This window comes from Seriola lalandi, unplaced genomic scaffold (assembly GCF_002814215.2).
Source record: "Seriola lalandi dorsalis isolate HSWRI2012SDOR001 ecotype SW California unplaced genomic scaffold, Sedor1 jcf7180002054663, whole genome shotgun sequence".
Taxonomy (NCBI): Eukaryota; Metazoa; Chordata; class Actinopteri; order Carangiformes; family Carangidae; genus Seriola; species Seriola lalandi.
In genome coordinates this window covers 659,812-675,325 of record NW_019525216.1, presented here as the reverse complement: position 1 = coordinate 675,325, position 15,514 = coordinate 659,812, and the positions used below count along the sequence as shown (strand labels likewise).

General features: G+C 39.1%; 1 protein-coding gene across 1 annotated transcript in view; it reads right to left on the bottom strand.

The window, feature by feature from the left end:
• Positions 1-15,010, bottom strand: part of usp53a (ubiquitin specific peptidase 53a) — a 32,777-nt gene extending 17,767 nt beyond the window's left edge. Inside the window, exons 1-8 of the mRNA XM_023421118.2 lie at positions 14,629-15,010; positions 5,534-6,224; positions 4,638-4,730; positions 4,307-4,441; positions 2,832-2,942; positions 1,726-1,808; positions 1,444-1,528; positions 1,026-1,172 (exon numbers count right to left, since the gene is read on the bottom strand). Coding sequence (XP_023276886.1) covers positions 1,026-1,172; positions 1,444-1,528; positions 1,726-1,808; positions 2,832-2,942; positions 4,307-4,441; positions 4,638-4,730; positions 5,534-5,677 — 798 coding nt within the window. The 5' untranslated portion in view covers positions 5,678-6,224; positions 14,629-15,010. The remainder of the gene's footprint in view (positions 1-1,025; positions 1,173-1,443; positions 1,529-1,725; positions 1,809-2,831; positions 2,943-4,306; positions 4,442-4,637; positions 4,731-5,533; positions 6,225-14,628) is intronic.
• Between the last annotated feature and the right edge of the window lie 504 nt (positions 15,011-15,514).

The window sequence follows — 15,514 nt, the reverse complement described above, 5'->3', positions numbered from 1 at the left end:
GGGGGGGGGGGGGGGGGGGGGGGGGGGGGTTGTCCTGACAAATTCTTCTGATGGTATGCTTTGGAAATGCACAAGAGGGAGCTGTCAAATGAATGGTTTGGATACTTCAATAAAAGAAGTTATGTAATGGTTGTAGCATATGAGCATGCCCTGATGTGAACTATACTGATTGATTTTGTTTTTGCTTGTGAAGCCCATCCACCAAACACAGTGGACTGATGTGAGCAGGCTACTGAGGAATATTTAGTAAGTTGTGTGCCACTGTGAACACCGGAGACAATCCTCCCATATGCATGTATAGGGAGATGGGATTTTACGGACAAAAAAGGAGCCCACGTTTTTGCCTACTTATGATCAAGAATGTGTGAATGTAAACAGTACAACAACAGCAGTCTCAAACATATTTTTGTACCCCCTATCTCAGTGCTGTCTGTCAGCCCACATGTTCCCTCAGACAGGCATGCACACACACACTCAAAACACACAAAACACAGACATGAGGGGAGGGGCTTTTTGACAAGCTGACCAAGGCCAGCAGGGGCTTTTTGATCAGTGGCGCAGGCCAACTGGGTATTGGGCGTTGACTGCTTATGCAACGGCCCAGACTTACAGAGAAATAAATCCCCACTTTATTTCCCACATATGTTCGATTGCACCAAAATAAACTGACCCTAAATGGCAGCTGTGAATGGACTCATTCCAAGAAGATACTGAAAATTGAACCATGTCTGGAGCGTTATTTGATATTGTGTTAAATAATTAATTACTTAATCTGAAAGGTTCAATGAAATGTTATGACTGTATGTAATTTTTGCCTTTTTTGTCTCTCTCTTAATTTTCAATCTGACCACTTGAAAAATTATACAAAAAAATATCCTTGACATTTTATTTTTGTGAAAACATCCCATCACTTTCAACAATCTTCATATTGTAATTCCACACCACAGGTCACAAAATATAAAGGGAGTAATAAAAATAAATATAAAATGGAAACACACATAAATTGTTGAAGAAATGACACTCACTGCAGAGAGACTGAGATGAGGTCCAAGCGAGCGGATAACATCCTCAGTGAGGTCAGACTGGTCAGAGTCCCAGACGAATCCTATGGTAACTATCTCTGGGGAGTTCATGAGGACCCGTCTGATATTAATCCTCTGGCCACAGTTGCTCTGGAAAAGAAAAACAAAGACACAGAAAAAGATAATAATAATAATAAAATAATACCCAAAAGCAACCAGTTCACCCAGTTACGATGTAGACTACAGAACTGGCTAGTCAGTAAAAATGAATATTAAAAATAAAACGCCTGAGATTCAGGGGAGTCCCTGAAAACTGCCCTATGGTTGTCCATCAAATATAACAAACATTTAAAGGAGACAATGGTAGCCATATTTCCGATGAAAGGCTTTTGCAGCAAACTGGTGCACTTTGAAAACTTACTGGACAGTTACGAAGGTCCCCTATCGTACTTGCTGCTTGTAACAGATCCCCGAAAGACTCGTCTCTGCGCTGCAGCGTCTGTTGACTGAGAAAGAAGAGACGAGGAGTGAGAGACAGAGATTAAGGTATGTGGAAAAAAAAACTTGTGTGTGTGAAATATCAGCTAAAAAGTTAAACTACTCCCATGAGACAAATATATGCAGAAAGACATGTGAAAAGCAAAAACAGCTGGACAGATGACAAAGGGGAAGCAAAAAAAGTTTCATATTGCCTGTGCCTTACCAGAGTGCGGTGGTAGAGACATAATGCACCAGCTCAGTAAACGGCAGTGGGTCGGAAGTTGCCCCACAGCTATGGCACACAGACTGCACAGGGGAGAGAGATGGAGACCAAGAGGGTGACAAACACAAGAAAAAGTAACAAAAAAGATAAACCGGTGTGAATTCTGCATGCGTAGCCACTGCCAAGGACCAACTGTCAAGCCAACATGTCATTTTCCAAAAGAAGGAGACCAGAAACGTTCAACCTCCTAAATAAACTATCTTTTATTTGTATAAATTATGGCAAGAGATTAAGACATGCCAGTCTTGCTGCTTCCTTTGCCTTATAAACTATGGGTTCTACCGAATCTTTTTAAGTCCCCAACTCAAATGATTGACATTATTGGGCATCCAATTTAATTTCAGAAGTTATCAATCTCCCTCTGACACAGGCAATCCTCATTTAGGCCGACATAATATTTGCTGGATTTGGGTGCCCTGAAGTCGAGGTGGAACAAAATCCACTGACTGTGCCCCTAAGGGATTTAGTCCAAAGGCGTATTATCTGTTTGATTCAGAGATAGAACTGGTTTGGGATAGGGACAGAGTTAGTGATGGGCTTCACAGCCACAGCGCAGGGTGGTGTCTGTGTTGTGCTCGAATTTATGTGTACACCATCCGTGATTTATCTGGTACTTCTGCTGCAGCACTGTAGAATCTGACCAGAAACACCCTCCTTATTCCACTGGGGCGACCCAGTATTCAAACATGACGGATTGGATTTCTACTGTCTCAGACAGTGATTCATGTACCTGTCTATGTGTGTGTGTGTGTGTGTGTGTGTGTGTGTATGTGGGCGCGCATGCGTGTGTCACTTAATCCTAAAACTGGCTGGTGTGTGTTCAGCTATCCCATTACTGTAGAGGTGCAAAAACAAACACTGTATGAACTAAAACATCTACAGCAAAAAAAAAGAAAATCATAATTAATGCTTCTTGTAATGAATTATCACATTTAAACAAAACCTTTTTCACAGATTGGTGCAGTAGAAAAAAAAAAACAATAACATCTTAAGTAAAATAATATAATTCATGCTTGATGATTCATGCTGTTTGACCCTTTACTGACCTGCTCATAAAGTGACATAGCAAACTTCTGATGCGTGATGCAAGACTTTGAAGTGCAGGCATCTGTCTCCTCAGGCACAATGTGCAGGTGGATCCTCTCTAGTATGTTCTCCTACGACAGAACAGGAGATCCATCAGGTATGGGACAAACATTTCCAACTGGCTTGTTGTAAAGCAACTTCTTTACAAGTACCACAGGCTATCTATTTTATTTACTCCAAGAGAGGTATTTCGAAGAGCAAAACTGCAGTGCAATGGGACACTGCAATTTAAGAGTCATGTTGTAAACCTGACATCAGAAGGAACACTTTTAAAGAGCAAGCTATACTCCATTTTAGCTCCCTCCTGTTTCTATGGAGTGCTTCTGAGTTTATAAAATATTAAGGCCGCGGCGTAGGCCTGCAAAGGTTACAGGCACAACTTCACAGCCTGTTAATCTGACACTGGCTAACTCCTCACATAAATTCTACTCCAGCATGTTGCTGCCAGTGCATTACATGGTGAATGCTCAAGGGCAAAGATCTGTGTGGGATTAAGAATTAAGATCGTCTATAAAAGATAGTAACTTTGGCATGTAAGCTTTGGTCTTAGAAGTAAAAAGTTGCTGTTGAGTTTTTATATGAGGGGATTTTGCAAAGAAAGAAGGAAACAAAGCACAAACATTGCATTCTTTGCATTTAACTTCATTATGTAGTAGGTTTGTGAGTAATTTCTTATTTTAGAATCAAAAGGGACTTAATGCTCACACTTGTGACCCAGTGTTCACATATATTACAGTCCTTTCCACTTTTGCTCCAGAGACATTAGATTCTCTCTTATGTTTTTCCATTTCTGCATAATTGGACTTCCTAATAGGGTAAACAATGATTGTGGGATAAAATCGGAATACATCTGTGCTGTCTGTGTATACTGTCAGTAGGCATAGGTTATCAAAATCGTGAGAAAAAATTAATTAATTAATGCTGATGGACAAATGAAAACATGGTTGAAAAACGAAGGATAAAAAATGCTGCAGGATCTGTTTTATATTTGTTGGTTGGAGTCGAAATAAAACTGGAACAAAAAAATTAAAATTACACTGCAGTTATGGAAAAACAAGTTCTAGCTGAACAATGCTTTACTGTGCCAAAATAAGCAGAAAAACTAGAACTGATATGTAAAAGTGATGAAGGATGCATGAAATCGACTTTTAAAAAGCACAGAAATGATGTGACATAATATGGTAGCACAAAACGGAGAGGTTCAAACACAACTCTGGCGCTTATATAACCTGTCATGATAATATTTAGCGGCAATGTGGCAGTGGTTGATGGGAGGGGAAGGGAGGGACAGAAGCTCTTTCAGTGACCTCGCCAAACAGTTTGTTACAGTGCATTACTCGAACTGTGTGGCAGGGGAACACACAAACATACACACATCCCTCTCCATACGCTAGTCTCCGTCCCTCAGGACAGCCGGGTTGCTACAGGAACTTACAAAGCACTCTGCGGCATCATCCATGAAGCCCAGCTGGAAGCGCTGCTCGTCCTTAAAGGTCTCTGCCAAGGCGTGACGCAGGTTGTCAGAGGGCAGGGCTCGCTCCCGACTGTGCTGGAACTGGGAGAAAATGCCCTAAAGAAGAGAACAAAAACTTATTTGCACATGGACTATGGGACATTTTGTTTATTAAAAGCATTCGTGTCACCCTCACTGCTCAATACACAGTCTGAATATGTGACCCAGCGATTCACCGCATCCATAAAACAAACAGGAACTACACGGTTACTTCTCAGTGTTAGCTCCTGTTAAATATACTGACTACACCAACCTTTAACGCACAAAAGATGCACGATTCTCCTAAACAGAAGTGTCCAGGTAGCTGCCGCAAGCTGCGTCTGAAGATGTCCAGCTGCCATAGTACCTAAACAAGGGAAAGTGGAGGAGGTTTTTACACTAAAAGTGCAACCCTCACCTTTGTGTTGGAGCATTTCCAGACTCAAACAAGAAACCAAAAAAATAGGCACAGGCATGAAAATCAAATAGACATAAGAAGCTCCAAGATTCATCTTTTTAAACCAGTTGCCTTTCAAAAATAATGTTAAGAATAAGCACAGGGCTGTTTCAAGTGGGAGGTATTTATCTATGTGAGAAAACTTATGGCATTTGGGTATCAGGGCAACATTTACAAGGTCATGAGGATAAGGAGTGGGTGAGAGGAACAATTCTCTCACAGAAACAAAGCCAAAGGTAACAATAATCTTCAACCAGCTCATCGGTTGTCTCACTCTCTGAGTCACAGTCTTCAAGAGTGACCTCACTGTGTGGCTGACTGCAGTAATGAACTAACTCACCAGCCAGCATCCCACTAGTCAAAAGCAACCTTAATATTCAGTATATTGCTGGGAAGCTCTGACAAATTTAGGCAGTGACTAAGCTTTGAAAATTCTAAATAAAAGATGGTCATATTTTAGGGGGTGGAACATGTACAGCTGCTGCAGGAAGGGAGCAACAAGTGAATGAATAAAGTTATACAAGCAGCAAAAAAGAGGTTAGGAGCACCTTAGGATTCAATACTATTTAATATAATATTTTTTACAATGATTACTATTGTTGTGCAGCTTTAAATAATTAATTTTTTCAGAGAAATATTGTTTTTGTCAAAGATTTGATTTGACTTAAACACAAACTGATATCATCAACAAACAGTCAACAGGACAGCCCTACCTGCACAGCACTGTTGAGGAAGCAGCTGTTCTGGCCTGGCTCATTCAGCAATCCTTTGGTGGGGGCAAGAGACAGCATGCTCCCCGGCTGGTACGATTTCCCCAAATTCCCCCCCGGCTTCCTGAAGAACTTGACCCATGCCATTGGACAGCGGGGTCTGCCTTCAGACAGGTGGGATGGTCAGATGACAGGGCAGGTTGGGGCTGTGATCAGATCCCTTGGCCCCTGAAGGAGTGAGTCCCCAACAGTCTGGGGCTACGTAATTCCACGAGCTGAAGCAGCTGTCTTGCTACACATGGGTTTCTAGTGCATTTCTGCAGCTCATATAGAAGTCTCTTTTACTTTATCTGCAATTTAAAAGTCTTTGCAATGCAAAAAATAAAAAGTTAAATGAGAGCACAAAAAAATTACAATCCAAGTCTTCGTTTTGGGAAGCTTATGATGATCCGCTGTATGATGCTTCTGATGAGATCCACTTTGACCACAGGGGAACACGCCTCAGTCATCCTGTAGTCCTGATGGTTCGGCACAAAGCTTCACAACAACTTCAGAAAAGAAGGTTGACTCCTGTAAGCAAACTTTGCCACATGGTCCTGATGCTAGTGAAGATATTCAGCTGCAGTCAATTGTCCCTTTAAGAGGTTCATCCATAGTAAAGTTTTATCCAGGCTGGACAGCAAACAGAGCTGGGCTGTGTTAGAGAAAGAGAGAATTGAGATTAAATGAGATTTTTAGATTGCATTATGGAGCTCATTATAAATTACTGCTTTTTCTAGTATCTTTAATTTCTCTTTTCAACTTCACAGATAATGACAAAGTGAATTTTTAATAACAGAGAAATATACTGTACATCTGAGGCTAAAGCTGCCTTTCTATTCAATATTCCAGGTTAGAGTGGACTTTTTAGACATGTCAACAAAGCTTATACATTAACTTTTACAAACACCCTTTGCACTGGAGGCGTGTCAAACTGGTAAGCCCTAACTTAAGTTGCACATTAACATTCAGACAAATGTATTTCAATTTCCTGAACAACATAGACAATAATAGCCAACAGATACTTTAAAGGAAAAACAAGATCATGTTGAATTAGAGCAGAATTTGCATAAATGTGTTGACTGGTGTACAACTGTCCATTAGGAATACAAAGAGTAGAAAAATACAACAGGGCAGTACCACTCAAACCGTGAAAACCTATTAAGTGCAGCTTGACTTCATTCAGTTACAATCACTGGTGCTCAGGAGAAATAAACCACCAACATTACTCGCTGTAAAGATCTACTGTCACTCCTGACAACAGTCTTCCCCAGCTCTCAGTGCTGATAACTGCAGACCACTAAATATTGATTACTCTACCTACAGTGGTATAATCCCTAATTCTTTGTGTCATTGATTAATTACATTTTCCAGTTCATAATTGAATCTTTAATACATGAGACAAAATTTCAAATTTCTGCCACAAGTCATCAGGGCCCCGAATCCTTAAATTTGCTTATTTTGCCTCATTAGCAGCTAAAAAATAAAAATGCATCAGTTTGTCTATAATAACAGACAAAAACAGAAAATTATCATACTTGAGAAATTGTAACCAGAAAATATCAGATTTTTTAATGTTTGTTTTTATATCTACACTGCAGTGTTTTCATGTGTTGAATTGATTTTACATAGTTTTAGTGTGGAGTTGTAGCTCAGGTTTAAATGCCAAACTGATGTTGATCAGCAATTCATAGCCTGTGAGTTCAAAATTTCTGTGGAAAAATACTGCTTCAAGTTTCTTTCATGTCCAATTTTGTCAGTTTGCCTGGCATTGTCATTCTTTAATTAATAACTACTAGGCTGTCCTGTTTTTTAACATTAGATGAGCAGTGGAGGACATTATAACAAACCAGGGAAGATGCAGCTTTAACAACATGGTGAGAAAGTCCAACAAAATTTGCAGTGAATGTGCACTGTGTGCCTTTGAAAGCAGTGCTGAACACAGACTACTTGGAGAGGTTTGATAGATGAATATGCTTGTGCTGAGTGAGGCAGTGAAAGCTGTGTCTTTGTTATTATATTAGTAAATGCCCCAAGAGGTATATATAGTCATAGCCTGTAAGTTTTGATGTTTACTCTGATTTTCAGAGGATATTCTTTTATGTCATTCTAAATGATAACAAAGCTTGTTGTGTGACTTTACGGAAAACTGAAGTTGTGGCAAAGCAGATGTACTTCAAGCACCTAAAAAGTATAAAGAAGCAACAATGAGCCATAGTTCCTTGTGTGATACGTGATGATTCAGCCTCCTTTAGTCCCTCACACCTAAAAAATAACCTCAAAGACTAAACCTCAAACATTTTGTTATTCAGAGCAAGGACAAAAAAAATACTGCCCTACTTTTTTAAAAGGATGAAAATTCCCTCTTGTAAGTCTCCAGAACCACACAAAGTTTCAGCCAAAACCAGTTGGACCACATTGCCTTCCTGGTATTTCAGGAATCCTCAATGGATGATGTTGCAACAATGCAACTTTACAGCAGGTTAATGGTGCAACCTGGTGAAGTTTAATATTTACAGTCATCTTCACATGATTTTACTTCACATGCTAATGTCTCTGCCCCTGTACTGTGCAAATGGCCTCCATAAGAACAGCATTCCAAGGCAATCACTTAAGCTCAGAGTTGCTCAAGAGCTGCTGTTTTCAGATTAGTTTCAGGGGTGGAGGGGCAAGTGGAAGAGTCTGTGCTCCACCTTTAAAGCCCACCTTTACCAATGACATCGCACGCCCTGACATGTTTCATTATAAGCTGTCTTCAAGCATGGAAATAAGTTGAAGTGAGAAGTATATATACATTTCTTTAATCAATCATTCTTATTCTTATGAAGACCTTATTATTTTCTTTTATTCTTAATATTGCAGGGTGTCAATCACTGTGGCACCCCTGTCACTCCAGGTCAAATAAAACTGATCCATTATTACTATTTTTAAAAGATAACACAATAACACCCAGCATGTCTGGGTCACATCTCAGCAAGCATAAACAATACTACACATCCTGACATCCACATTATTCAACATCATTTTGATGGCATGGAGAGTGAAGCCAACGCATGTTTTGCCATGTGACATTGCTGACAACAGCAAGAGTAAATACTTAAAAAGATTTAAAAAAATTAAAATCCTGGTGCTAGGTATTTTATTGCATTATGGTGGTCCACTTAAAAAACTGCCAACCGCACTTATGCAGAACTATCTTTTATCCTGAGTGAAACTGGCACTCACTGACCAAAATTCAGGGACATAATTTTAAAAGATTGTGCTCTTTTGCTTAAGCGCAAAGAGCATCATTTCTCCAAACAAGGAAAAAAATACCAGGTTTCCTTTAAACATGTTTACCCCTATTTAATAATAACATTACTTTCACTGTCACTTCATTTTCTTCTGTGATACAATGAGCAATTGCTGAAGAGAGCTCAGCAACTATTTCAGCCTCCCCATGTAGTGTTTGCACTGCAGAACACTGAGCACATTTTTAGACACGGACTTGCTGAGTTACAATCCAGAGAGGTTAAAGTGGCACATATTCTACCTAACCTGTTAGCAGAGTTACAGATGAAAGAGTGATCAGTAGAAAAGAATAACTGTAACATTCTTACTGTATTTCGTATGTCTGATGTCTTGAATTATTGTAATAAAAAGACTTTTTCTCAAAAACTGAAAACAGATCCCTCATAATCAATTTCAACTGAATGCAGCCATATGAAATATCTGCTTCTTTGTTTATAAACCTAGGTGGAGAAAATGACTCAACTGGCTGGTCACATTATTGTCCCGAAGCCAAGCTTATGTCATTGCCTAATGTAAGCCAAGACGGTTGTTGACACCCTTCCGCTTTAAGTCTTAGTGGTGAATTACACCATTTTCTTCAAGCTTATTTTTATTTTCTTCATGTTGATCTTTACAAGTTTGTCCATATTTAAGTTGTTTTTTTTCATAAAACTCTCTGGCTTCATCTCAATACGTAACTAAAATGAGCTAATTTTGATTCTTTGTTCAACAATGGCCTCACAAAGCAATTAATTTACTGAAGCTCCTTTTAAGTTATCTGGGTTTAATAAACCTAACACTGGTAATCTTGGAAAGCAATTTTCTCAGTTGACCCTGGGTTTTTCCCAACTCAGCTATGTTTTCTTGCACATGAAAGAAGCTGGGTTCAATCACATGCAACTCTGACAGGTCAAGAGCAGTGCATATGGTATGAGTTGAGATTAAATCACTGATCACTGTGGGGAAATTAAATTGACACTGCAGAAAAAAGTAATATTCGGTGAGGTGAAAGATACATAATCTAAGTACACCAAAAAAAAAAAAAGCACCACTAGAAATAGCAGAAAAAAGGACAAACTTCAAACACCAAAAGGAACACTATGCAAAGTTTGGAAAAATATTATTTATGCCTTAATTCATGAATTTCCCCTGGGGGAAAAATAAAGTATCTCTCTCTATCTATCTATCTATCTATCTATCTATCTATCTATCTATCTATCTATCTATCTATCTATCTATCTATCTATCTATCTATCTTAATTTGCAGTTGCTGTTTTACATGTTAAATCACCCTAAATGGAACACTAATGTAACTATAATAAAGAATATATTTAAAACATTTAACTGTTAGCAGCCAAATTATTTATCCTTTTGGTTCACAAAAGAAACAAGACTCGAAAAATATGTGTGACTAAAATGTATAAATTATTAGGAACTCATTTTCACTGTGTAGAAAGAACAACAACAAAAAAAAAATCACTTCTCATCAAGGCACAGTGGGAATACATTGTATATTTACATAATCTCATATCATTAAGGCAATAAAGTCTATTTTCTTTTCGCAAAGTCACCTCATGTTCTCTGTGGCGGCAGAGAAAGAACTGTTGTGCAACAGGCTGCACTGAACCAACAGGAATAACACGAACGAGTGTAATTAATATTCAAATGTATTTCTTATTAATGACTGACTACCTACACTTTGCAAAAAGCCCAGTTTCATAACCAGAGTGGGACATGTGCTGTACTGCAAATGTTGAATATATTTCTGATTTCCAAGTCCTTTCAGGTTTGTCAAGATGTGAATCTGTGCTCTTTAGCACTTAGCATTACTTAAATGTGAATGCTATATTTTTGTGCAAAGTGTGTCCCTATTTTTAATTTTATTTTTTTTTAAGATTTGTGAGGAAGTGGGATTTAATTCAAGCTATCCAGGGTTAATTTCGTAAATTTAGCTGGCCAACCACACACTAATTCTACTTCATGAGACAGACCCTGTGTCTTTACCATTTAATAGCAAAGAACTTCAAACAGACAAAACTACCAACACAACATACATTCAGTAAACTGAAACTATTACTTCTACGAGCATAAGTTAATAATACCTTAACTACCAACTTCATATTTGTAACCTACTGACTTAATAACTGTAATTATCAACTTAATAACCGTTGATGATGCTGAAATCCTTTTATGTCATTGTCAAACCCCATCTGCCTGTGTAACCTCATAAAACTAAGAGAGGAGACAAATGAACTGTTACATTGCTGTTTGCTATTGTACTGTATTTAACTGCATGTACAAAACAAAACCAACATCATTCTCACTACGTTATGGAAGTCTGTAGCATAGATCTGAGTGGAAGTCCAACAAAAGAAGTAATTTCACTTTTTCTCTCAGGAGCACCAGTACAGGAAGTCAAGCTTTCCTTGGTAAACAAAGGCTTTGTCAGCCTTGTCAAGCAAAGCCCAAGATTGACTTTTTTTCCCCTTGTCATAGGGAAAATGCTAAGGCTAGCATCTCAGAGCAATCAGCCAAAGAGTGTGTTGTGCATCAGCAGCTTTGACAAGCTTAGGGAGTCAGTAAGATGTGGACATGTTCGGTGTGAAGGCATGGGGAGTCTGATGCTATAATGTATATATTAGTGATCTGTTGATGGATAGCCTCATTCTGAATAATTAAATTGATCTCCTTCATATGGTAATGCCAAGAGCAGCTGATGAATCAATCTGTGGGAAATTGAGTCACACTAATTCAATGTATATAAGATGTGAATATAGAAATACATTGTGAGAACAGCACAAAGAGATAAAGAGTGTATGATACATATAAAAACCCAACATTGAAGTTGACAGTTCTCTCTACATCATAGGTCTTTAAAATAACCTAAATACATACAGTGGTCACACACAGCCTTTAAATCAATTTTAATCCATCCTCTCCTTGATAAAACACAATGTGCCCCACAGCACAGTACAACTTCCCACCTCTCTACAACTTCTGACATTCTGTGAGTTAAGTCAGGGTGCAGTCTACCTTTTTCTCAATGCAGATCAATATATCTTTCCGTCAAGCTGGTGCATTATCTACCTGGTTAGAGTGTCCCCTCCTGTTCCTCCTCAACTCTGGCTCACTGTTGATGAATGGCTTTCCTTAGTGGGGATTAGGTTCTGCAGAAACTCCAAACCCGATGAGTAGGAAAGTATTGTGTACGTTTTTTCTATTTTTAGTAAAATGTGATTTCTTTCCCCCGTGACTTACTCATCGTCTTACATACAACAAGAATTTTTTTAACAATTCAATTTTATCTTTCGAGAAAGAACTTCAGTTATATTGATGTTGAAAAATCAATGTTTACCCCTTTAAAACCCCTACACTTGAGTAGCCCACACAGTTTTTATGTAAAACATGAACTTGAACTACAGCCTAGCAACATAATTAAAATTTACTTAAAATTAAAGTACACTGTTGCTAGAGTAACAAAGAAACACCAATATTTTGATATCTTTTATGTAAAAACAAATTCAATGAGGAACTGTTTCTTTATTGGAGGATTTGTGATCCATTGGCTACTTCTGAAAGTTGCCTGGGTGATGTTACGCTAAAGTTTGGGAAAAGGACAAAAAGTATCCTAATGAATGAATGGAATAAAACTTGCTGAAGGTAACAGATTGTGTTTGTTGTTCGAGATTGCAGTTTCAAAGGCTGCACTATTTCTCTTAAAGGTGCATCTGTCTGAATTCTACTTAAGAGCCAAGTTGCCCACCAGTGAACTCAAAACATTCACTGGGACACAGTCACATTTAACAAGTGGACAATTACAGATTTTTTTCATGTCTCGGCTTAGCCTTGGGTAAAAAAAAAGAAAAAAAAAGCTCTCTATTTCTGGTGAAGTCACGCAAACTTCTTAGGAGTCTGACTCATTTGTTAAATGTAGGTACGAAGTCTCACAGCTGACAGTGTCCCACTCATATTTGTAATTCCCCTTTTTATGTGTGTTTTTTTAAATAAAGTGATGAACAAAGTGTCTGACATCAGGACAAACATTTCTTCTCTGCTGTCGACACCATGTTTTAATTTTCTGTAATTTAGTGCAGTGGCTTTCCCAAATTCTTCTGTCAGACTGTTTATCATAATTAAGTGTTCGGACTGCGCAAACACACAAAAGTCGGGGAAATATACAAGAGCCTCATAATATGTAGCCACTGCATGTCGGAAAAGAAGCAACAAAACGTAACCCCGCACTCTAAAGTCTTAAAATAACAGTGAAACTTGACTATAAAATTCCCTATGGACTGCAGACAAGGTTTAAGCCTTCAGGCATCAATGCACCGGTCATTTCCTGTGTGGGCTTCCTGCTCAAAGGCTTGCCGCTTTCCAGCACACGGCCACCGCATTCAACTCTGTGAAACTGAACAGGTCACCTACACCACACTGAGTCACCTATTATTCCTTAGTGTGTACAACAGAGGAAGAGGGAGAACAAAAGTACATGTTCCGGGATCCCATACTGAATAGAATCTGACTGAAATATGACATCCTCCTCTCCGCTCTCAAGATTGCTTCCTTAATGTCCTCCCACTTGTCAGGAGCTTGCCAATAAATATCAAGTACAATGATAGCGGCCACAAACTTTTGTTTCCTTTTTTAACTTAATATTTAAGATAATTCATTCAACTTAAAGCAAAATGTTAAGCTGTAAACCTAGGTCTAGCAGGTCTTTTAAACTAGCAAACACTTGATCAAGAGCAGATTATGAAATGGCGCAATAGGCAAACATTACTTAATAAAACTACACTTATTCCAAGTGCTCTTCTCCACATGCTCACAAACAAAGAGGTGACAGAAGGCCTTTCTGTCATAACTGGTTCTTCAGCATGCTTCCATATTTACATCACGGTCTTGGTCCTTGAGGAAATGTTCCACAGCCGTGAACATAAAGGATGAGTGTGCATGATGTTTATAGGGCCGATGATCTCACTGCTTCATCATCACTGTGCTTATGTGACTGAGGTCTGCTGCTCTGCACTGGTCTTATCACTGGAATGAATTAAAGTGGGAGAAACCAGTTCACAGGGTGCACTGGATGGGGATCTGCCAATGAGTTTTGAATGAGCTCCTATAAACTTCAGACTGTTTTGTTCAAATATAAAAAAGATGGTGTGCAGAAATTACTCAGTAACAAACCATTCAGTCCACACCAACACATAACAGGAAACTTGGCAGTTAGCTTGAACTGTGGTTGTTTATCCTGAGGTGACACAACACTTTGAGAGATATAGGAAAGCTGTTATTTTCACATAATAAAAGTACCTTACAGGCATATTTAAAGGCCAGTAAATATATACTCAAACAGACTAAGGAGATGTCGTGTGAAAATAAAAGATGAATACGTGAGAAGTGGTCACTTAAGCCTCATTTTCGTCAACCTAGCATCATATTTCATTATTTGGTGATAAACTAGCTAGACACAGAGCTAGCTGTCAACAACAAAGCGACTACGGACGACCTTCTAAAAAGGAAATACCAACCAAAACCTAGACAAAATAAACTGTCAAGATGACAAAACAAGTGTCCTTGTGTTTTAAACATCTTCCACACAACAGTTTGTAACTTAACAAGTGTGCCAACTAACGCTACACGACCGACTAGAGGCAGCTAACGCTAGGCCTACCTGGTTTCCGATTTACCTGTGCTCCAGGTGAAGTTTCCGCCCCACGTAACATAACACACACACACACACACACTAGGGAAGTTTAAGGAGCTACTAGTGAAAACAAAAAGCCACTCACCTCAGAGAGAACAATAAAAGAAAGCGTGGTAATATCCTCCAATGTGGATAGACCAAGAGTTTAGAAGAAGTATTTTGGTGGAGTTTCGGGGGAGGAACTGAGAAGCCGTAGGAGTCGCTGGTTGAAATGTACTTCACTGGAGAGACGCTGGAAACTAAAACACGTACCACAAAACAAAGTGTTATCTTTTCGCCGTTGAAACTTCACTCTCTCTGGCTTTTGTGGGGTTTATTTTCTCTCAGAAATTCCACTTCGAAAACAGCAGCAGTCTCCGTCCACTTGCCAATATATTCCGGTTTTCAGAGGCGTGTGCGGCTCTGCTGCAGTCCACTGATGCGCGGCGGTAGTGAGCAATGGTCGCTCGGTCGACTTCGGCACCTGAAATACTGGATTAGAGATGTTTTCAGAGCTGAGATGTCAAACCCCGCCTCTTCAACACTGTATTTACTGCAGTCTGCCATGCTACTGTACACCGCTGCCACAGCCACAGCGCATACACACACACACACACACACACACACACACACACACACACACACACACACACACACACACACTGGCGCGGGCGGACACACACTCCAATATTTGCAGAGCGCCAACTCTGCTGGCAGGCTCGTTAATGTTGCTTTATGGTGCAGGGGTTTGCAGTTTACAGCGCACTACAGTGCACAGTGTTAGTTTACAATTATCCTACTGCAAAACTGCATGCTTACTTCAAAATTTGTTCAAAAGTACCCTGTCTTTCTAAAAGTGGGAGAATCACTCAAAATGCATTAAAATTTTGGTTTTAATTTTTTTTTTCTGCAGCTTGGGATGCAATAAATGTCAATAAGCAAACAAGGGCAACAGCATCTCTACTATGGGAAATGATGAAGCATGCTTTCAG